The sequence below is a fragment of the Lates calcarifer genome, linkage group LG21, assembly GCF_001640805.2.
Source record: "Lates calcarifer isolate ASB-BC8 linkage group LG21, TLL_Latcal_v3, whole genome shotgun sequence".
Classification (NCBI taxonomy): Eukaryota; Metazoa; Chordata; class Actinopteri; family Centropomidae; genus Lates; species Lates calcarifer.
The window spans coordinates 26,353,797-26,377,949 of NC_066853.1; the positions used below are offsets into that span (position 1 = coordinate 26,353,797).

General features: G+C 40.2%; 2 protein-coding genes across 2 annotated transcripts in view; both read right to left on the minus strand.

Annotated features, from left to right (window-relative positions):
- Positions 1–14,287, minus strand: part of ulk2 (unc-51 like autophagy activating kinase 2) — a 36,381-nt gene extending 22,094 nt beyond the window's left edge. Inside the window, exons 1-3 of the mRNA XM_018701312.2 lie at positions 13,119–14,287; positions 8,698–8,790; positions 8,457–8,498 (exon numbers count right to left, since the gene is read on the minus strand). Of these exons, the coding sequence (XP_018556828.1) occupies positions 8,457–8,498; positions 8,698–8,790; positions 13,119–13,208 (225 nt within the window). The 5' untranslated portion in view covers positions 13,209–14,287. The remainder of the gene's footprint in view (positions 1–8,456; positions 8,499–8,697; positions 8,791–13,118) is intronic.
- Positions 14,288–17,644: 3,357 nt separating this feature from the next.
- On the minus strand, positions 17,645–21,348 carry tmem97 (transmembrane protein 97). Its single transcript, XM_018701300.2, has 3 exons — positions 21,173–21,348; positions 20,906–21,050; positions 17,645–18,268 (listed from the first exon to the last, which is right to left on the minus strand). Exons 1-3 carry the CDS (start codon positions 21,284–21,286, stop codon positions 17,994–17,996), a joined length of 534 nt encoding a protein of 177 aa, XP_018556816.1. The 5' UTR covers positions 21,287–21,348; the 3' UTR covers positions 17,645–17,993.
- Positions 21,349–24,153: the final 2,805 nt, after the last annotated feature.

Consider the following 24,153-nt stretch of genomic DNA (forward strand, 5'->3'; position numbering starts at 1 on the left):
ACCATGGTCTGACCACTACCTCCAGCACTGTGCTACTATGCAAGTCAACTGTCGTGTGTCCCCATGCTTAAGAGCTTGTCTGTTTGGTTGCTAAGGAGCTCAGTCCCTTCCAATCCTATGTCTTTTTTCCAACTGGGGCAGGTGGTGGTGGGGGATGGGCCACCAGTATCCATTCTGACTGTATGTGTGTGAGAATATGTGTTTGTGTTGGAGGGGGGTCAGGGGGGATTACATAATGAGGATGTATTCTGCAGTACAATCTGGAGAGGGGGGATGGGAGCAGAGTGTTGAGGGGCAGAGGCCAGGGTTGTGAGGGCAACTGATACATCACAGGCCCATCACAAAACACAGAGACACACACTCACACTCAAAGGCTTGTTATGCCTGGACATCACCAATAAAAAACTTTATAACACCATGTGTCAGAGAAAAATGATATCGACAAATAGCAGAGACTGAAGGTAATTCTAAGAAAAGCTGCTGTCTGGTGAAATATTCATTTTATTCAGTGTGTGTTTTGGCACTTTCACATGTTGTCTCTGGCTGCAGCAGTTGCCTCAGTTTGGTTTGTTGCCTAATTGCTAAGGAGCGAGATGAATTTCAAGAGGCAGGTGGTGACAGAGGCACATAGGACGGTCTTTGCTTGTGAGGGCTTAGAAGAAGCAGCAACTCACAGTTATGAAAGTGACTGATCAAACTGTTGACATGAATAAATGTTTTCTTGAGGGTAGTGCCAGACATTGGCCACATCTGAAATAGAAATCGCTGGACTTTGGACATGGATGACTTGCTGTCAGATGAGGGCTGGGCTCCAAAACGTTCCCTTCTAGCACAAAATATTCCAAAACAACTACAGATATAAATAGCCCTTCTGTCATCATAACCTTGTCACACTCATGTAACATTCAGAAGCTGTTTCGCAAACAACCAAATCCGCAGGCGAGATGGAAGGATGAGAGGACTTTATTATCCTGTGATATGAAAACTGACAACACAAAACACAGGCACTGAAAAATAGGTGGCAAAAAACAAACACAAAAATACTCAGGAACGCCAAGAGTCAGTGTGAGCCAAAACAACACTGTGTCTGCTTAGTCGTTCAGTTTTTGCGTCACACTCAAACTCTGACTGGAGTGCAAGGTTATGTAACAATATGGGGGATGGGATATGGTCAAACTACAGAGGGTGGAGGAGCAGGGAGATCGAGTGAGTGAGTGAGTGTGTGTGTGTGTGTGTGGGAGGGGTGGGGGGGTTGCTGAGCATTTGAGGAGAGCCGACACGCTTTTCTCACGCAAGTATAATCCTGGGTATTCTGAGTAAACTGATGCCATTTAGGAGTAAAGTCTGCACTTTGACATAACAGTAGCACGTCATGACAGATGACTGTATTGTTGACAGGAACAAGAGAACATTAATTCTGTGCTGGGGGCAAAGGTCAGGATAGCTTGTTGATTTTCAGTGTGACTGAATCTAGAGTAAAGAGGGAGGGATATTTATTATTATGCAAGTGTACAATTTGTTATCAGATAGATATATGCTGATATGGCCACATTCAAAACACACATATAAAAATACTGTGTTGATTCAATCATGCTTTAAGAGGAACAGAACATCCCACAAAAGTGCATGTGCCTGTAACAAAATGAAAAAATTCCACAGCCCATAGTCACATTAAGGTCCATTAGGACACCATCTGATGTGCATGAGACACATGTAACTCACGATCATGTGAGTGTGTGTGTTCACGCTTATGTGCTGTTACACACTATGTTCACACTCCATCCACACTGTGTGTCTGCCGTCCCAGCCAGTTAAATATCTGGAAAGCAAAGCTCTGTGAAGGAATGTGGACAGACCAGGGAGGTTCATACTGCAGGTTTTCTTGGAAAACTCAGTGAGCTCCAAAAATCTCCCCTGAAAGTGTCCAAGAACATGTGCTGCCCCTGTTTTTCTTTTCAGCCCTTTTCACGTCAGTCCTGCCTCAATACCTTGTGTAATTACAACACACACACACACAAACACACCAGGCTGGGGGCCCCTCTCCAGGCTAGAACACAATGTTCCTTGGGAGCAATGTCAGCTTTATGAAGATTGGCTCTGAAACCAAAACACTTCATAAACAAACCTCCATCTCCCTATTCTTCTGTTCACCTTTTACACCAACTTTAATCTCCACTAATTTCTTTGTAAAACAGCAAATAAGCAATCCTCATGGATACTGCAACATATATAAAGTGCTATCTCATTAAAAAAATAAAATAAAGGTTCACAAGCCAATAAATGGCTTATGAATAAATCCATATATGGCTTATGAATTAATATTTACATGACACATGTAAATGTTAATTCTTGACCTTGAAAACAGTAGTTTGACTACTTCACTTTCTAGCTATTTTGGGAGCTTTCCACTTCTCTTAACTCAACTGGAGACTAAGGCTACATAAACACATCACTATTGCTGTTTACAGCATCCAGACATCCACACCCACACACCCACCCACATTCACCTCCTGATTGGGTCTCATCAGTCACAACATACCCTTCCCTGAGTTGTCACGCTCCTATTACTTGAAGACAAAAAAATCAGTGGTAAATGCAACATGGATGGATGGATGCCATTTTAAAATGAAAACAAATTAGTGTGGATGTACCCTAGTTTTATTTGCTGAGAATGCACTTGAAAGCTCTGGAAAAAAGTGCATAAGCTGATGGAGTGACATAGTAGTCTCCAGTAAGTAAAAGTAAAATATATCCACTAAGGAAGACCATAAGATACAATTGAAACTGACACAGCTAGTAAGTGGACCTTGAGTTGAGATTTTTGTCAAGGGAGTGTAAGGAGGGAGTTTAACTTTTTAACATTTTGCAAAGTCAGGGTTGAGAACAAACCAACAATAAACCAAACCAATAACTGAATATTACTACTTTTTACCATTTATATAGTTCTATTATTACTAGCGCATGGGAGGTGACCCATAATGAGTTAAAGGCACATTTTTCAGCATTAAGACAGAAGAGAATTTCCATTTCTGGCCCTCATTAGATTGAATGCATGATGATGTTTTAATGTAAAATCTAAACAAACACAGCTCCTAGTATCTCTGCTGCCAGTTCACAAGAACCCAGAGAGAGGAGAGAGAACCAGCCACAGACCTCTGACACAGGACACCTTATAATTAGACCAATCTACCTCACACTGCTGCAGTGTGCTTAACATTAACAGCTCCATGAAGGAGGACCGGGAGCCGCTCAGCTGTGTGTTTAAGACTGTCATTAAAAGCAGCAAATGAACAGAGCTCCTACAAACAGCACAGTGCTGGGAATAATGACCTGCAATCTGTCATGGCGCACATACTCCCACATCCAGCCCTGCAATCTATTGTCAGTGCACTTCTATTCTGAGAAGCAGACAGGTAGCTGGTACTTCCTTCCCCACTGAAGTAGCCAGTGATTCACACTCAGCAGCCTGAGATTTACTGCATTCATAAAAGCTGGCAGAGGCCACACATTCATACATGGAGGTTTTTATAAGGCAACATTTAAGACATATAAATATTTTAATGCTTCAATGTATTGCTTGTCCTAATACTCGCTTAATAAAATTGGCATAAGGTTTACACAGGTTTTCACAGAAAATATATTACCTTAATATACTATCTGTATCCTATATTAAATTGATCATGGTGTGGTGAAAAATGTTAAACTTCTAGTAACTATATTCAAGGTATTTTGAAGTGATAGATCCCACAAACACTGAAAATCTGCAGAGGGACAAAGCCCTAAGAAAGAGATGTGATTGTTTTCTTTTGTGCTCTGAGCAAAGAACACAAGAACTGCTGAGGTAGTATGGTGAGGTGTTAAAGTATTATGTCAAACAAATCAAATATACAAAAGGACATAAGCAGCTCTACCTTGTGCTTATTCAGTGTTCCCACCATCACAATGCAGCCTAGTATATATGGTGCTGGTATACACACAAAGCAGTGTGAACAGAAATAGCTTGAGTCAGGATTATAATTTAGGATTGGGTTTCAGGTTAAGGGCTATAAACAGTATGGTGTCAAGAGAATCAGTTCCAGACATTTGTCTGGAGTTAGCCTTTCACATATTCAGCACACAGACACAGAATGTCCACGTGAGACGTGTTCTCCTCGTCTTTTGCTTTAGGCGAGGGGTGGTGCCTGGGTAGAGCTTGTGAGAGACCAGAACCATTCAATGGTGCTCCAGGAAAGAACATAATCACTGCACCCACTCGCTCACTGTGAATTCTCTGGACAATTACATGCTTTATTCACATAAAGGTGTGAATAGAGGTTTTCATTATCGATCATTAAAATCATTAATCATTAAAAGAAAAAACAGGTCTATGAACAAACAGAATTATACTGCAGCATCCGTTTATAGCTTAAGAGACATTTACAGACAGTGCTTACTATTGACAGTAATACAAGTATTAAGTCTTGCTGGTTCAATTAGTCTGACCTAAGCGCTGAGTTAATCTCCATCCCTGTTTGGACCTAGTCTTGAGTCTGACCCAACAAGACAAGATCTTGGAGTTAGTTTGACCTTTCCTTGATCTCGACTACACTCAGTTTCAGTACCGCAGCCCTGAACCATCGGTGAACCACTGCATCAGCTTCATCATGCTTATCAAAATGCCATAAACTTGTCAATATTATCAGGCTTTAAATAGGTGACCCATTTCCTGTTGGGACACCGGCAGACATATGGTAAATCACAGTCTAAAAATCAACTGTACAATATAAAACTCTCATTTTTATTCATTTGTCCAAACACGCACTTGTTCAACACAGATGATGCTAACCGTTTTAATCAATTATTTAACTGTACCAAGCATTTCATGTCCATCCAAATGTTGGAAATACTTTACTGGGCAACTAGGGCAACAGTGTCCCCAAAGAAAAGTCAAAAATAAAAAATAAAAAACCTATAAAGGCTTAAAACTAAGCCCTGTAGTAACACAGAGAAACAGTAGAGGATGGACTGACTAGACAGTTGGAGCAACCAGCTCGGGTTACATTTCCTGTTCTGTTGGGTAAACTCAGTCATACAGCATGTGGTTCCAACAACAACAGCTGATGAGGCTGAGAAGAAGCCACTGGGGATGCAGGAGTGATGATAAAGGGCAACATGGGGAAATGAGAAAAATGGAAATCGTGAATTAAATAAGGGATGGAAACAATGAGAAAAAAGGGAAAGAAAAGCTGCTGGTGCCAGTTAGTCTTGGTTACCAAGACTCTGATATTGATAGACACCACAAGAGGAAATGCACACCATTGTACTGACTACAAACAGACAGAACAATACTGCAGGGGAGGGAAAAAAGAGATTCCAGCTGATAAGAAAAAGAGATGGGGAGACTGTGCCTGAAGCTCTGCTAGAGTAAATGTTACAGACAGCAGAGGCAGAGGTGACAGAAGGCAGGCAAACAAAATAAGGAAACAGAGAGAGAGAGAGTGAAGAAGAAGAAAGTCAAATCACACAACTGACAAAGTGGGCTTTGAGGGACAGAGGATGCATGAAAACAAATACAGCAGCAGTAGCTCAGTGTCCGTCTGGACCCAAGACTACGGTGTTCCATGGTTTAAGGTTGGGTGATAGTCCACTATTGATTTCTACATAGCCTTTTTAGGTAATGTATCACATGATATACATTTTAAGGTTATAAATCATGTCCTCCAAAGCATTCAAAGCATCATGACTGGGACAAATCAGACATGTCTTATAAATTCCATATTAGCTAAAATATAATACAGAAACATAATATGCAAGACTTTTAGTTGTCTTACAGTCAATCAGCACTGTATTTGATGTATTTAAGGAATCCATAAAGCTCTTGTGGGGAGTCAGATGAGGAGATCATTGTTTCATGAGAGCAACTTCCAGCTTAGCATAAAGAGTGAAAACAGGGGGAAAATGCTAGCCTGGCTCTGTCCAAAGGTAATGAAAGTAAGTTTCTGCTGGTTCCTCATGGTCCCCCATGAAACTCAGAGATGTTTTTTGGGGTTTTTTTGTTCAGGTTGTCTTTGTGAGAATTAAACTAGCAAGACACACAGACACATGTATTAATGTGAGTTTTATGCTGAGGTCAGACTATACAATATAAGCCCAATAACAGCCCAACCTGACCAATGTAGGGCATCATGACTGAAAATGGGCGCTGGGCATGACGTTTGATCATTTTTTCTGGTATTGTGTAGCACAATGGACAAAAAACTAGGTTGCATCTGGGGCATCTCATGACATCCCCACTCAAAGACGAGCAAGTCTGAATTTTTTACCTCTCACCTAGTATGACAACTTTCACATGTTGGGTGACGTTGACCAATACAAGCACAGGACACTTCCACACACAACAGTAAACATACAAACTGTTCCTTTCACTGATCCATTTTCACAGGACAATATTTGGACATTCAATGAAGTCACCTCTGAGAGAATAACTTCATATATGTTCAAATTATCACCTGCACCATCTATGTCCTTTTTGGTTCTATTTCTATTGAAATTTAAAAATTCATTCATTCAATTAATTTGAGTCCCTCTTGCCTCACATATGAACATGTTCTTTTAGGTTATGATTTTTCATTTTTTCCATTTTTGAAAGTACTCAATCAAGGAAAGAAAATCTCAAATCTTTTGGAAGCTACCCATTCTGCTGTATCCTGCCCATTTGCCTCTGGAAGAGGTGGAGGAGTGGATGGACACATCAGCAGGTCCAGTGGGAGGCTTACACAAACACAGGAAGCACCACTATTATGTGGGAAGTGCTTCATCATCACTGCCTTGCTCCCCATTTTTCTCTTTTTTATTAGAAGTATACTCAAACGTACAGGGTTTCTACAGACACATCTGGACATTATAACAAACAACTTAATTTCTACCAAGTCTGCTGGTAAGAACTGTTGTGACAGGAAACATAAACAGATCAGCATTTTAAAAAAGGTAGATAGATTCAGATTTTTCAGAAAACTTGACAGCTATCCTTTATTGTATGTTCACATGGTAAGAAACATAATAAACAGGTCAAGATGAATCCAATCATTTACTGCTAGCTATAGCTATTCAAAGAGTCCTTGTTTGCTATAGAACTACGAATACAAACATCTGTTTAAGCTGTGTAGCTGCAAACACTACATAAATGGCCTTTCACAATGCCCATCATCAGTCAGGAACAAGCAACCCATCTCTGTGAGTAGAAAACAACAAAACATCACTAATACCACTATACACCTGGACCAAGGATGAATGCTGGAGACAGTAAGCTTTGAAAAATAAACATATTATGCCTCTGGTAATGTGTGTTAATTTTCAAAACACATTTTTTAAACTCCACCAAGGTCTGAAGGTGGAATTAGAGCCAGAAATATGTGACATGGGACTCTGCTAGATGCTGAGCTTCCAGTGAGACAACAGAACAGTAGATATGAGCTATCTGTATTTAATATGTGAATATGGGCCCTTTGGATAGGCAGTAAACAGTGGATTGTATATGTGACAGTGTACAGACAGTATAGCCTTTCAACAGGCCTCACAGTTTGGCCAAAACCATTACAACTGGTTTGTTTTGGGCGATGTAGTCTCGTGAAGTCTGTTTTAACTAGTCACACCCAATGACAGATTGACTGAACACCTTATTACAAAGCAGTGTGGGTCATTAGTTTACACTCACTGAGCACTTTATTAGGAACACCATACTAGTACTTAGTGTCAGCAGTTCTTCAGTTCAAGATATTGGAAACATTCCTTTGAGATTCTGGTCCATGGTGACATGACTGCATCATGCATGCATCATCATTTCTGCAGGTTTGTCAGCTGCATATTCATGCTGCCAATCTCCTGTTCTACCACATCCTAAAGGTGTTCTACTGGAATCAGATCTGGTGACTGGGGAGGCCACTGAAGCTCACCTAACTCATTGGGCTCTGTCTAAGCACATGGAGCAAGTACATCTGAGGTGTGTCCAAATCCACTTTTTCTAGGTCCATGGCAGAAAAAAGGTTGCAGCAACTTAGTTCTTAGTCTCTTAATTAATCATTGGATGTGTTTAGGATGTAACATGCAATAAACCAATTACTGCTATCTCCTTTAAAAGCCAGGTGTGTTTACACCTTGGCTGATAGGTATTAAAATGGTAAATTTCCCAGCCTTTTCTGCCAGCTGATCTCTCCTTGCCTGTGCTGCTGCTGCTGGCGTATTTGGGTTCACTGGCATCAACACATGCAGTTCAGCATCACGCCTTCTAAAGTCCTGTAATGTGATCTCATTTATGTCCAAGAGACACATGGTAAAGTTATACAACAAACAACATGCCTCTTTATTTTTAATCGTAGGCGTTCCTAATGAAATTCTCTTTGAGTATATAATATGTGGATGCCCTCATTAAACTTATTTTACTCAATTCAGAAAAGATTAAAAAAAAAAAAAAACCTTACCTGGACATCGTAAAGTGCCACAATGTTTTCATGCTGCAGCTCCTGAGTAAAAACAGAGAAGAAAAACAAGATGCATTAGCACAAGCATTAAGTAGGCTACAGCAGCTAATGGGATTGCTTCCATTGATATTTCTATCAGGGAAATCAAGGCTCCTCTCTGTCAGCTCACACGAGGTCAATCTCAAATCATTTTTAAGCAAACAGAGGAGATAAGTGAGAAGCAATTAAGTATCTCGCTTACCTTCAGGATTTTGATTTCCTTGCCAAGAAGGATCTGGGACTTGGACAGGTTCTTCTTATTAATGCACTTGATGGCCACTTCCCAATCTGTCTTCTATGGAACACAGAGAGCAGAAAGGAAAAAGATTAAAATACAGTACATCAAGCATCAAAGGTCATGCTTTCTCTCAGGAAATTGTTTGGTCATGGTGGTAAGCCACCGGCATCCTGGAAATCTCATCTTGCAATCAGTGTAGTCAGGAGACAGTCTAATGATTACACATCATTAAATATGTGGCATCTGCAGTGTGAAATATCACCTCTGCTCTTTTTCCCCAACATTTACTGAACATCACAAGTTCTTACATCCAACGTGACATGTTCATGTTGATTGTTTTGTCTGAATAATAGTTTAAAACCCACAAGTTCACTCTCATATAAACCAAAGAAGAGCTAATGCTCACATTAGAGAAGCTGGAACCATAGAGGGTAATGATACGTGGTGATAAATCTTCATCAGATAAATTAGTTGACTTATTGTTTCAGGTTTAGTTGAAAACCCCATAGTTACCCGACTACTGTACTTGATGACCACCAAATCGCACAATGATTGTAGTGTGTCCTCTCAGTCATTGCATGTCTAGAGTCTATATTACATTCTGGCCCATTAAGGAAACTATAGCAGGAAACATTCTCACTTACATAATAGATTTCTCCCTAGTAATTGTTACAACAAAATGTGTGACAGCTGACAGCAAAATGTATATTAACAGATGTTTTCTGCTATCACTGTGTGTGGGGCTGGGTGATAAATTAAAATGATCATTTACTAGTTTTCAGATAAGAGAGGAACCTATCATTTTACACACTTGTGTTGTCCACCAAGCACCTTGTAATGCAGTGGTACTTTAACTGTTGAAATGATATGATATTTAAATGGACCCAAGCACAATATGTGTGTGTGTGTGTGTGTGTGTGTGTGTGTGTGTGTGTGTGTGTGTGTGTGTGTGTGTGTGTGTGTGTGTGTGTGTGTGTGTGTTTGAAGCCAAGCTCTATTGCCCTAAACTGAATTGTCAGCATCATTGTGTAAGGGAGGTCTAGAAGGACAGAGGAAATTTTAGCTGTCCCAATAACACCAGGTCACTTGAGTTTCTTTTGCACTGAATGACACGCTGAATGACAAGGCACTCAGATGACAGCTAGAACAGGAGCCAGCCTACTTGCACTAAAAGCTAAGAGAGAGGGGAGGGACCTTTTTTTCCCTGGGCTGATATAATATTTCCAGATGAGCTCCTTACTGGAGCAGGTATAAAAAGACTTTTGGAGCTCACGTGAGCTAAGAGGTTCTCAGGACATGTGCTACAGACGCAAACACCAGAGTTTGGATATCAAAATACCCAGTAGAGTGCTAGGCTGTTTCTGGACCCTTGATAAAAATATAGTATGGCCGAACAAAATCAAAATGGTCAGTTAGACAGGAAAGTAAGGAAGGAATTCTCTGTATAAAAAGACATGCTTTCCAAATGAATCTAGGTTAATAGGAGATGTTCTTGTTCTGCGGGTGCACTCCGCCTAGAGGCTGGCATAGAATCCAGCACACAAGTGAGACTGCATGTGAGTATGTGAGTGTGTGTGTGTGTGTGTGTGTGTGTGTGTGTGTGTGTGTGCGTGTGTAATACATGGCCAACTGAGCTGCATCCATCCCCAGCTCAATCAAACCAAACTAATACCTCAGGAGTATGTGACAGAATAGGAGTAGTGTAGTCATGCTGCAGCGACAGTAGCATGCTTTCATTTTCCAGAATAATACATGATCTCATTTATGAATCACAGCCAATTATAGAGGTGTGAGCAACAAAGAGATTAGCATCAGCAACACTGCAGTCAGACATTAACCACAGCTGTTGTAATAGACAGTGGAAGACTGAGACTTGGAGCAGAAGACCAAAGCAGTATGGTAATATATTGTATTTGGACAATTAAAAAACTTTTAGCCCATATAATCCTCAAACATTTTCAAATATTCCTGTCCAGGGTGCACGTATGTGACATTCATCACCCAGAGATGACACATCTGAAAACTTTGGAGTAATGTAATAATCTGAATAAAATTTGAAACTGGATTAGACAGTGTTTGGCATCAACAGAAGAGGTAGATTTATATCCCAATGTATTTCTCCATACATCTAGGGCTATTTGATATACAACAAAACAAAATCATATTATGATTATTTTTGACAGATATGAATCATGATTTAAAAGGAATTTTTCACATTTCATTTTCACAAAAAGAAAAAATGTAAATGGTGATGATGTGATTGTTTTGGTGTGACTGATTGGTCTGATGTGATTTTTGCTGGGGTCTGTATCAAACAACTGGAGAATATCTGGAGAATATGATCTGTAGGCCCAGGGCATCTCTCTAACACCACAATGCTCCATTTATAATGGTATGTTGTGACACATTTTCTCAGCTCCTGTGATTTGGATATTGCACTTGGCCATGATGCAGTTTTGATAATATGTCGATTAAGTGTTGAACCCTACGTGTGTTCTGAGCAGGATAGGTTTAGGCTTCAACAGGCATTGAAAAAATAGCATCTTTATAGGCCTTTTACTCACATTACAGATAAAATTAATTTGTTTTGGGATAGTCACAGCACTCTTCAGCAGCTACAGTTCTCAGAGTCTGACAGGCTATTCTTTCCTTTCTAACAGGTTTCATACTGTGCCTCACAAGTGCATACAAAAGCTTCATATTTGGGGTGAAGCACTCAAATTGGTCAGAGGGCAGGGTTTAACACATCAAATACTGACATTCTTCAATAATCATAACAGGTGCTTTTCTCTGTTTTATATCATTGTGAACTAAGTTCCTTGAGCTTTGGACTGTTGGTAAAACAAAACATCTGAAAGCATCCTACTGGGCTTTAAGAAGCTGTGATGGGCATTTGTTAATTTTTTCTGGACATTATTCTGTACATTACACATTAATTGAGAATACATTTGGCAGATTCACTGACAATTGAAAATGTGTTGGTTGCAGCCCTACTGTACATCCTTTTGATTCTTGATTATTCTGAATATAATATACTGAATTATAAATAAATATAAATATAAATATTTGTTTTTGCAGAGCTGCAGAAGGTCTAGCTGTTGACAAATTTCTAGAATGTGAACTAATTGGATTTTGACATAAAATTACATTGTAAATTACAATTTCTGAGTTTTGTTTCTTTTTGTTTTGCAGTAGTTGATCTGTACTGGGAAATATCTAACAGAGCTATTAATGCAATTAGCTGATTGTCCTGCCTTACCTCTGAAGAGCATAATAACTTGATATGACAGTGTAACAAGAGCCCATGTTAAACATCCAACACTGCTTAAGCAATGAAGCCATCCATCACGTCTGTTGCATGCAGGTGGCTCTAACCTTCCTGTTCTTCCATGGCGGAAATAATCCTATAAATAGACTAAATGGCATGCAGATGATAGGACTTAAACAGTAAATACACTGATCACATGCCAGATCTGTTTTAATACGTTAGTAAGGCATGTGAGTAGCAGACAGATGTGGTTACACGTGCACAGCTCCCAGTGAACCTGTGCATGTATGACAAAGGGTGACTGTTTAAAGGTCTCCATTCAGTTTAGTTTCCAGGCTCTGAGCTAGTTGTCGATTCATATAAAGAAAGATTTATACTGCACTGCTCGAGCTATGGCAGGGAGTGAGAGGATGCTCTAACTTGGCTTTCACTGAGGAATTCAGAACCATCTGTTTCACACCAGTAGCAATAGGGGCAACATGATGTCATCTCCTGCATCTCTGTCACACATACGAACACAAACAAAACCACCATCCTATGTCCTGTTTCAGAGGACTACACACAAGTCAAATGTAAAGAATTAATTCAATTTCTGAGCATTCTGTCAATAAACTACCAGGTTTCAGTGCGGTGCAGTATGAATGAACCTTGTGCAGCTCTTACATAAGGAGGGCATGCATCCTTAAAAAAGCAAAGGAAAAACACTGCACCCAATCCTCCCTCCAGTACGTCAGCAAGTCATTCACTGCTGCCTGACTCATCCTTTTCATGAATGAACCAAACGACATAAATACACTTATACAACCAACATCAAGCAGATCAAATAACACTGATATCACCTTTCACAGAACGACTGTACATTACATGAGACTGGATGCGGCTTTTATGCTAGTCATAAAACGGCTGTAAATATCACAGCCCCCCACCCCCACCCCAAAAAAGGTGACAGCCCACATATGGTGCTGCAGAACTGCATTCTGCACTGCCACTGACTGACCCAGATTTTCAAATGAATGCCTGCTTGCCCCCTTTTTTCCTCCAAGAGAAGCTGGAGAAGAGGGGGAGAAACGTTGCAAGCAAGCTTCTTAGATACATAGTTTTTAACGATTTTATTTACCTTCCTGTGTCTTCCTTTGAACACCACAGCAAAGGCTCCATGACCAACCAGGTCTTTTCTGCTGTACTCAAAATCTCCTACTGTCTCCATTGTGATGGTTCAGCTGATGCTGGGCACTGGTGGGTAGCCTTGAATGTTGCCCTCCTCTTCAGAAAACAATCCTGGAGCAAATTATCCACTCAGTCCGGGTGACGCTGCTTTTTTGCACTGCGAGTTTATTTCATGACAAGTTGCTCCGATATGCTTTATTGCATAAATAAGAAAAGCAGTCAGGACATGATGCACTCGTATGTCCTCTAAGTAGGTTGGAGTGTTTGTAATATCACACAGACCAGAAGGCTTTGAGCATGGCTAGCAACAATTCTGAGCTAAACTGTATCAGTGCCAGCTGTCAGTCTTTGACCTAGTTGGATAGCTGCAATCCAGCTTTGCATTACTCTCCAAGGAGGACTAACTCTGTGTGTCCCCGGTCACCTTACCTGTTCAGAGGGACAGTCTACATGATGCCAAGCCTGCTGGACATGACCGTGCAAAGACTGAGGCAGCAGCAGACACCGAGCTATCTGTTAGCCTGACAGTGACATAACCCTGTGGCTACACCTAGCGTCATAGCTGCTGCCCAGAGTAAGTCTCTGCAAACATGCTAACAATAATATGTAGATATCGTTACCTGGTTCGGTGATACTGAATAATTTAACCTGTTTTTATCTAAAACATACAAGTTATAACGACCTATAAGCCTAGCCAACATCTGCCAGCTAGTGCACAGTCAATGTTAGCATTAATCTTGATGCATCACAAATGTCAACAGAGAACTGTTGTTTATCCCAAGACGTTAGTCCGTATTATATGTCCTCTTCGACAAGACGTCCGAGTCCAAAAGACACATATCTGTCCTCTTCAAAAACACTGACGTTTCCCCAGTGAGCATTAATTTCAGCCGAGTGACATAAAGGAACACTTCGTTGTTTCATTCGTCGTCAAGTCTGAAATGACAGCTGACGTTAGCACTGGGAGTAGCTGTCGCCTTCAGTTAAAACTGTTTCCACGTTGAACTATTGTACGTTAATCTAATATAAGCTGTACAGTTTTTAATCACTGTACAGCTCTCTCGTCATAACAAACGGCAGATCCTGCCGTCCTGCCGTTGACTTAAACAATACTGAAACCGAGTACGATTTTCCTGCTTTATACGCTATCCTTCCGCGGAGACCAGCTGTAAACCTTACCTTCCGCTGTAAGGGTTAGTCCGCCTACTGAAGCTTATGGGACAGAATCTTTTTGTGAACAAACCAGGCTGTTTCTCTAACAGTTGTATAGATTTTTGGACGGTCAGAAGGTATTTGACTGATGTGTGCACAGTGGGGTTTTTTTCAGGATCTCCTGGGATTGATGAGATATTCCATGACTCCAAAAACCTAGGGACTGGTTTAGGACTTCTGATCAATTCATTAGAAATGATCAAAACAAAATTTGGTGTGTCTTTTGTTACATATTACAAGAGCGTGTCTGAGGACATCTTTGTTTTACACATTGTATAATGTGTATTTGGGATTAAACAGGAGGAAATTACTCTCAACATGCCTAGATGGTATTTTTCATTATATTTTTGAAGATGTGACATGAGAACATAAGACATGAAAGTATTGATTCAGACAAAATCATTACACAATGTATGCACACTGCTCAGGCTCTAGCCAAATAATGACAACATAATGTGTGTACATAAAACATAAAGGGAAGCAAGCTCTGGTGGTTCACAATACAACTAGCAGTACACTGAAAAGTCTCTGAAATGCATTGTTTAGCTTTAAAAATGCTGTACTCTATTTATAAAATTCCTACTAATGCTTTTCCACCTGAAAATGAAAATAATGGATATTTTATGCATTTGTCAAGTTAAGCAGCTTTTTCTTTTGCTGCTGCTCTGACAGTTGGCCATATGAGATCAAATTAGAGTTCTTTGTTTAAATTTTGCCATGAGCCTAAACTTCCAACAGTCAACCAGCAAAGATAATCATTTTAATGATAATATTTTAGTCAATGGCTGACAAAGGAAATAGAAACTTCAAATGACAAATTTCTGTTTAGTTTTTTCATCTGTTAAGACATGAGCTTAGCAACACTGGTGGCCATAGTTATTTGTATTCCTGGGGCCAGAGCATGCGATGTTGAAACCTGCTGGCTAAAGATAAAAGTAAATACAGCAAGATTGTTCACATCTGCGGTATTAACACCCAACTACGCCAGCTGGAGTTCACCAAAATTAATGTTATGTCAGTGTGTACTTTTGGAAAAATAATGCTGGACACCATAGTTTTATCTGGACCTAATCTCACCAGTGATGAACCGCTGGCTGTCGATGTGGTGTCCAGCAAACAATGTGAGTTTTGCAAATAATTGGAAGACTTTCTGAGTGAGACCTGGTCTGATCAGGAGAGATAGCATTCATTCCACATTCCACATTCATTCCACCAGCAGCTCTTATCTCCACAAATCTGACTGATTTTATTAGAACATGAAAGCAATGGCAAACTACAATTGAGACCAGGAGACAGAATTACAGTCCTGTGTGGGCTGTTTTTCTCCTACCAGCCTTCACCAACTGACTTCAACAATTTCTTCATCTAAACCATCAACCTGTCTCTTAGAACCCATCACAACTGGGCTGCTTATTGGAAGTTTGGTTATGGGTGTATGTGTAGACAAGACACTAGTCTATGGATAAGAGTGAGAGTAACATCAGTTACATCCAGTTAATTATGTACCTGTTAAGATCCTACTGAAATGTAAGCATATGTAACTACAACCACAATTATCATCCTCATGGCATCCCAAAGCTGTTAAAAGAGAGAGTTAAAGAACATTAAGTCTTAATATTCATTAAGTTTTAATATTATGTCTGCTGAACGTGATTTTTGTTTTATTATAAGTTTTACAAAGACAGTTTGATTTATTACACAACCATTGTTGGATTGTATTAGATCATAATGGTGTATATTAACTGGTCAAAACTGGGTATATTGTAGTGTATACTGTTGTACAGTTGGTGGCCCATGTGCTCGTGTCTGTAATGTTTCTGTTGTTTTTGTGCGTGTGGGATGGACAGACTGGTAGTAGTGTGAAGAAGACATAACATTTTGAACAGAGAGCCTGTGTTGTTATCAACTGATGGCCTGTAAAGACATGGATGTTTACCATGCAATTTAAGAAGCTATGGGGTAACACTATGGGAAATGTAGGATCCATAGTTTTTCAACCTCTGATTCTTTGATTTTGCCCTTTTTTATTTCAATCTTTCTTTCAAAGTCCCTAAACTTTTTGAAATTACAAAAATAAATCTTGGGAGTAATGCTCTGCAGTGTACCACACAGTTGTAGAAGCCTGGGAACCCCCCTGGTAAAATGTTTTATCAAACCTCTTCGAAGCATAGATGTTGCTGTGACCTCTTAAGTAAGGATGTATTAATGCATTAATAGATCATCTCAGGTCTTTTATAATGTGTGTGAGTGTGAGTGTGTCCAGGAAATCGAAGTTAGTAGTAAGTAGTTAGTAGTAAGTTCCTTTGTTTTGTTGACATTCAGGAACAGGTTGTTGTCAGAACACCAAACCACAAGTTGTTCCCTCCTCTCCACAAGATGACTTATCTCTGACAGATACCATTACCACTAGCAGACTTTATGATGTTGCTGGTACTGTGCTTAGCTATACCAGTGAGCCACAACATAACCACCTGCCCAATAATGTGTAGGTTCCCCTTGTGTCCCTACACAGCTCTGGCCCATCGAGGCATGGGCTCAGACCTGTAAATGTATCTTCTGGTAGTTCTGTAGGATTGGACCAGACTTCACTTCACATGCAAATCACTGTGCCTTGGGCGCCCATGACGCTGTTGCTGGTTCACCTCTTTGTCCTTCCTCAGACCACTTTTAGTACTGACCACAGCATACTGGGAACACACCACAGAACCTGCCACTTAGGAGATGCTGAGACAGTCATCCAGCCATCACAATTTAGCCCTTATCAAAGTCACTCAGATCCACGTGCTTACTGTATATAGCCTACCCCTTGACAGGTGCCATTGTAATTAAATAATGTTATTCACTTCATCAAGTACAAAAGCACTGCTGTACAATTGATGCTATTGTTATTTTAATAATGTGTCAAAATGTCTTAGGTGAAAAAGGACTATAATATAGTTATTAATAAAGAGGGCATAAAACATTAGCACTTTTCTCTAGCTTGTTGAAACTAAGTGCATTGCAAATGGATTAATTCCAATGGACATTTAACAGTATTTCTGCACTCTGAGATTTAATATGTCCATCACAGGGATATGTCCTGCACATGTTCATCCTAGTTTCCCATTAATAACACAAGTGCAAATAAAGTAAGCCCTAAATTAATAAAACACCCTAGTTTATCTGACAAAAGTAAAACATACTGAGTTACCATTCACCCCTTAAATTATGACAGGGATTTTAACAGACTTGTGTGTATAAAATTGTGTTTAGAGTAAAAAAGTGTACAAAAAAACCCAAACATTTTTTAATTATAAGGTGTAAAAAATGTACAAAATAGTGGCATTATCTTTTTTCCTTCTTAGGAACTTTGTTGAACCTGTGTACAGACAGATTTTCCAGATCTGCTGTGAGAGGAAATGTTTTTCCCAGGGGTTCAATTATAAAGAGTAATATTCAAAGTGCTCATTCTGGCTGATTTAATAATGGCAATTTTTTTCTAAGAATAGTGTTATACAGTATGACTTACACAGCTTCTCACATACATGTTTATCATACAAACGGTACATTGAGAAATGTAGAAAAATATCTTCTAAAATCAGAGTAAATGGGATAGATGCAGTCCGGTGATGTATCAGTTCTTCTTCTTGGTTTTGGCTGATGTATGTCCAGACTGAGAGGTGGAGCTGTAGGTGGAGGACAGCAGCATGGTGAGGAGCAGCAGCACCGGCACCAGCAGATATGGAGCATATATGGAGACCAGCAGCCAACGCTCCTGCAGAGTCTGGGGACCAGGATGGGGTTTCATAGGGAACTGATAGAAAAGGACGTGGGCTAGGATTGGGACCAGTGTGGTGGCCACATGTGTGGAATACACGATGGCAGGAGTCCTGATCCACTTACAGCCACCTGACAAGAAACACACGGAGTGGTCAAAAGAAGCTCCAGGCTGAAGAACACGTCATGTCTTTGGTAGAAAGTAGTTCCACTAACAACCTAATAATAACAGCTAAGTCTTTTGATTTTCCAGAATAAGTAACATATCTTGAAAGAGATATTGTTGTTTTTTATGTGACTTTTAAGTGCTGTGGACATGAAATTTAATTTACCCCAACCAATCTAAATTTAGTTTCAACCACTGACACCAAAACTAAGGAACGAAACATTATAAATCCAGCCTGATAAACTTGGGAAGGTGGTTACATCCACAATGCCTGCAGGAAATGAAAGCTTGATTAGCTACATTTTCATAGTCTAGCCCATTAGATGAACTTGACCTCTGTCTGCACTGCAATTTTTCCTGAGAGTGGATGTTTTGAATGCTTCATTTGCTTAAGTAAGAGAATGAAATCATTCAAAACACAAACTACTTGTGTTCATTCAGCTATATTGCTTAATGCCACACCATGGTATCATCTGACTGCCGGGTAATATTCTCAACATGATGAAACTATTCATGAAGTCAATCTTAGTTATAGTTAGTCAGTTATAGCTGACTGTGTAAACTTGCCCCTGTAGGAACAGTGGTTGCATAATCTTAAAAATGAACCACACCTGAACCGTACATGGGGATGTGCTCCATTGCTCAAACAAATAGCACAACACCTAAGGCAGCAGGGTATGCAGCTACCACGTGGAAATGTTGAAATGTTGATGTTGATCATAGTCTCAGTGAAGACAGACAGGAAATGTGGGATGGAGAGGAGGGGAGTGACATACAGCACATGGTCCAGCTAACCAGGAGTCAAACCAGGGACTCACCCATGTGGTCTGTACCCTAACCATTCAGCCATGGATCTTATACTCTGAAGAGGGCACTCTTCTCTGGTTTGCTTGTTTCTTACAGTCTTTCTCAGCCTGTCTTTGTTTTTAATATCTGTTAATTCTTTGGGGCTTAATACAATTTAAAAAAAAAAAAAGAAGAAAAGTTTTATTTTCATTTGAAAATCAGCAAGAATACCATTCATCCAGTATCTTTTCCACATTCTGCTTTTGGTGTCAAACAGGCAATTCACTCCGTCAGCTTTATCAAAATAAAGAGGTCGCTTTAAAATTTATTAGAATAAAGCAAAGATTGAAAATCTATATGGCATTAATTGGGAGTGTAAATATGAGGTAACTAACTTTTGTAGAAAATTTACCAGTGGTTTGGCTAAAAGCAGAAGAGCTGATGAAGTCTTCAGATGTCATCTGGTGAACATGACAGATTTCAAAATAAATTAGATGATGGATATAAACACAAGACAGAATGTATCTTCATTAGGTCTAGTAGGAAGTGGGTTCATCTCTTCTTATTTCTTTAGACCCGAAAAAAGACACTTCAAGAACTCTGGCTTTGATAAATGAAGAATCCAAGATAAGATAGTTGAAGAATGTGCTAGACATCATGGAGACCTTTCTAACTCAAATTATACAGAAGACTTGCCTGTGTCTTTCTTGAAATCTGTTAATAAATGTAAATTGTTTACTGATGATATGTCTTGGTGTAACTGTTACTGTTACTAACCTTGAGGTCTTAGAAGCAAAAGGTTATTTCAAAAACAATAAATCTTCAAGGACCAACAGTATCATATCAGAATTTTACAAGGCTTTTGCAGATCTATTATCCTAAAGATAACTCAATCATAGATAAGACACAATCTGGATTTTAAAATGTGAAAAATCTCCATATAAATAAATAAGATTTGTATTGGATTCGTTGGATTACAGTGATCTTATTGAGAGTGAAAGTCTGGACTGACATATAATGTTTCAACCCCTCCTCTGGTCACTTTGTAGGCTAGTCCTGGGTCACATGGAGTCCAACAGTGCTTTGCAAAGCTATTTGCTCATGTCCCATAGAAAATTAAGGGGGTCTTGATGTTGCGCATGTGTGGTTTTATACAGCATGACAGTCAGCATCTGTTCCACTGTTCTGATTCCCCCCTTTATACAGATGTTCTTTAAGGTAGATATGGACCCCTTGCTCTGCTTTCCTAACAACCAACAGAATGGCAGGCACTATATTCCCGCCTTGGCTGTAAGGGGCTTGAGGAGCCTTTGACAGCACATTTCAACTAAAGATATCAGAGAAAAATGACACACTGTGGCTGTGAATACTCAATCCTCCACAACTGTACTGCTTTTCATGTGGTAATACAGCAGAAATCCAGAGGAGGTCAGGTTTGAGCTTCTGCCTCTGTTAACCTGCGCGCCGCCCTGTCCTCAGCATGGACACGACGCACCGAACTCCATTAGAAAAACTGCCAATTTAATATTGGCTCCTTTAACGGTCAAAGTACGTCCACAATATATAATTTAGGACTTAACCTCTCAGTCCACAAGTCTAATTATGGTTCAAGAGGATGTTGTCGGAGAATGAACTTTCCTTCATAATCTACATAATCTAGCTCTTTTAATAAAACACCATGTAGGGAGGTGAGCACATTTGTGAGACAATAACCTGCTTAAATCAGGCAGCATTAAACAGACGTATTGTAAAGCACAGTCAGGCATGATGAGACGCGACAGGTATTATATACCAAACCACGGTTACTGTCAACTGACCTTTAAGGAAAGCATACGCTGCAACGGGAAAGAAAGGCGTCTGAAGCAAAGCCTCGCAGAAAATAAAGGACTTGAACCACTCAGGAGGATCCAGCACCATAGGGTCTTTGAACTCCTCTGCGTACCACCTCAGGAGATCTTTTAGCTGAAGGGAAGAAAGAGCCAGACTGTGAACTGATTTATGACCACTGAACAGTTTAAGTTTGATTCTCTTGCAAGCGGCCACTTCACCATACATGAAGTGGTACTGGACTGATCTGTTCTTACCGGTTGGGGGTACACATGTCCAGGCAGCAGGGCTTGTAAGTCAATAAATAATGTGATAGGAATATGAGTAGCAAAATAGAAGAAAAAGATCATTTCTAACACACGGATAGCCATTATGCCTGGCTCACTCAGTCAACTGACAGATAGGAAACAGACAGGTAGGAAACTGGGACTCGGTTCTCAGCAGCAGCGTGTCGTAAAAACGCGTGTTCCCATGGTGGATCCCATTGGCTGGCAGAGAGAGATGGGGGCGTTCCTGGATGCACGACTCACCCCAATCCCACACAGGCAGAGACCATAGACTGTATGGCAGTGACAGTCCCCAATTCTCTATTTCTAACGTTTAGAAATGTCGACGTAGAGGTAACGACATACTTAATATACTCAATATAGAGTTACACAGGATAGGAAAGGTAAATTAAATAACATGAAATAATCTAGTAAGGCATCAAAAAGTACTCTAACATTACTGCTTTACAGGTCATCAGATATTTTCAGTTCTTCAGGCTCTTAGCAGAGACTGTGCATGTTTGCCTTTCATTAGTGCTAAAGCACTGAGATGTTTGTCCACGTGGGCTCTTGTAAAAACAAGAAAAAAAAAGTTTCTTTTTTCTCTATTTGGATGTGTGGATGTAAAATATCACCAGGAGTATCAGGTTATTTTACGGTGGCCCAGAGGGTCCAAACACAATGACAGTTCAGAAGACACAACAGCATTTCAAAAACACAACAATTCTGTGAAATAAAACAACAATTCACACAAAATAACAATTCAACAATTTTCTGAAATGTCTTGTGAAAACATTGTTTGTGGACAACGAACAGAGGGTCTTAGAGTTTAGGTGGAAACATGTCTAAAGCTGTTTTACAGACTACAGGTGGAGGCTGAGGCTGCAGGTGGAGGATGGAACGTGGCACTTCAGGTGTCTTGCAGGTGTTGTTTGTGTCCTGGCAGATGATTGAGGTGGTGGCTGAGGCTGATTTACCATGTGTCAGATTCTGTCAGATACCTGGAGCCCAAACTTTCACCTCCAGCCTTTTCCAACACTGCAGCCTCCTCCACCTGCCAGCTGTGGAAGACATCTAAGGCCAAACCCTCCACCTACATCCCCTGCCAGAGACTTCCACTGCGACCTCCACCTACACAGTCCTGCAGATTGTTGCCACCCAAATTCCTCATCCTCTAGCCTCTGCCACCATCCTACAGCCTCCTCCTCTTGCGGAACCTTGCAGACAGCTGATGCTCAGACCTCCACCTACAGCCTTTACCTGACATCTGTAGGGGAAGTTTCTTGCTTCAACAATTTGGAGGTGGAGGAGGCTGCAGGCTGCTGGAGGAGGGTGGAGGTAGAGGCTTGGGCTAAAGCTGTCTGACACATTCTGATAGTGGAGGTGACATTACAGAATTTTTACAGGTGGTGGTGGAGGAATCAGGTTTTAGCCATCTGCAAAAATCTGCAGGTGTAGGTTCTAGTAGATGTTGCTAGCAGAGGGTTTTTGTGGAAGATCTGTCCTCAGCTCTCTGCCAGAATCTATAGGTGGAGGAATCTATAGATGGAGGGGGCTGGGGATGGCTGGCAGAAGCTTTAGGTGGAGGGTCAGACTACTGTTGTCTGCTTAAATCTACAGGTGGAGGAATCTGTAGGTGGAGGAGGCTGCAGATTCCTGCCAGAGGCTGGAGGTGGACGTTGGGAAAGGTGGTCGTAATCAGTTGTAGGTGCAGGTCTATTCTCAGCTGTCTGCTGTCTGCAGGTGGAGGCCAGATGGCGGAGAGTTGAACGAGGCAGTTTAGTTAGAGGTTTTGCGTGGAGATATATCCATAGTTCTTTAATTTTTTATCAATCTCGCAGGAGAAAGAGCTACATCATATAAACTACAGAGGACTATACTACAAATTCACTTCAATTATTTTCTTCACAGAAATGTCCAACAGTGAATGAGTGAATTTCCAGATGTCTAACCTGGTGGTCCCTGCAGCATGGACACTTGGATCTGTGATTCCCTGCAACCTGGCATGCAGAGGTTCCCCTGCTCTTATGGTAGACATGGTCTCTCAGGTGGACGGGCACATCACATTGCAACAACACACACACATGTTAGAAGGAGTCTCTGCAAGTTCACTTAAAGTTAAAGCAAGTCATATACTCAGTGTAAAGCACAGTAGTGTTGCACTCAAAGTATGAAAAGTAAAAACAGTTACTGTGCAGCTGAGTGGCTCTTTCAGTGTTTTATAGTTTATCAGCATTGATGCATGAACGTGTAAAAAGAAATTTTAGCTCATGTTTAATACCATACACACTGATGGGTCATTCAATCTTTACAACACAGGAATAACTTATTTGTTGATCAAATGTTTTGGGCGGAAAACACTAATGTAACATTATTGTAATGAGTGACTTTGGGTGTCAAATAAAAGTAATGGAGTAAAAACTACAATATTTCCTGAAGTATGAAGTAGCAGAAAATATAAACAACAGAAACAAAAGAACTTCATGATTGTAATTAAGAACAATTTCAAACACTGACATTTTCACTTCATTGTTCCGTAAAACTTCCCAACAATTACAGCTGAATTAAACCACTCAGACCAAATCAGTTGCTGGGTCCCCATAAAGCCCACACCTTAGTTACATAACACAACAAACTCAGTCAATTAGGAATATGCAACATGAAAGCACAAAATTGAAACAACAGAAGTCTTCAGATTGCCTCTGATTGAAGACAGGACCTCAAGGTCTGTTAACACAGGGAGGATAACTTTAAGGCCTCTATCCTGTCAGTTATTGATGTGTTTAATAGTTGTATATATCAGAATACATTTCAATTTAATTGATAACAAATGTTTATAATGTCTGAAAATGTAACATCACATATCTTCTGGGGATTATATTATATACATGTATAATAACTACAGCTCCACTCAGATTCACAGTATTGTTATTTTTTCCCAGCTGTGAGCTGGATGACACAAATGTGTGATA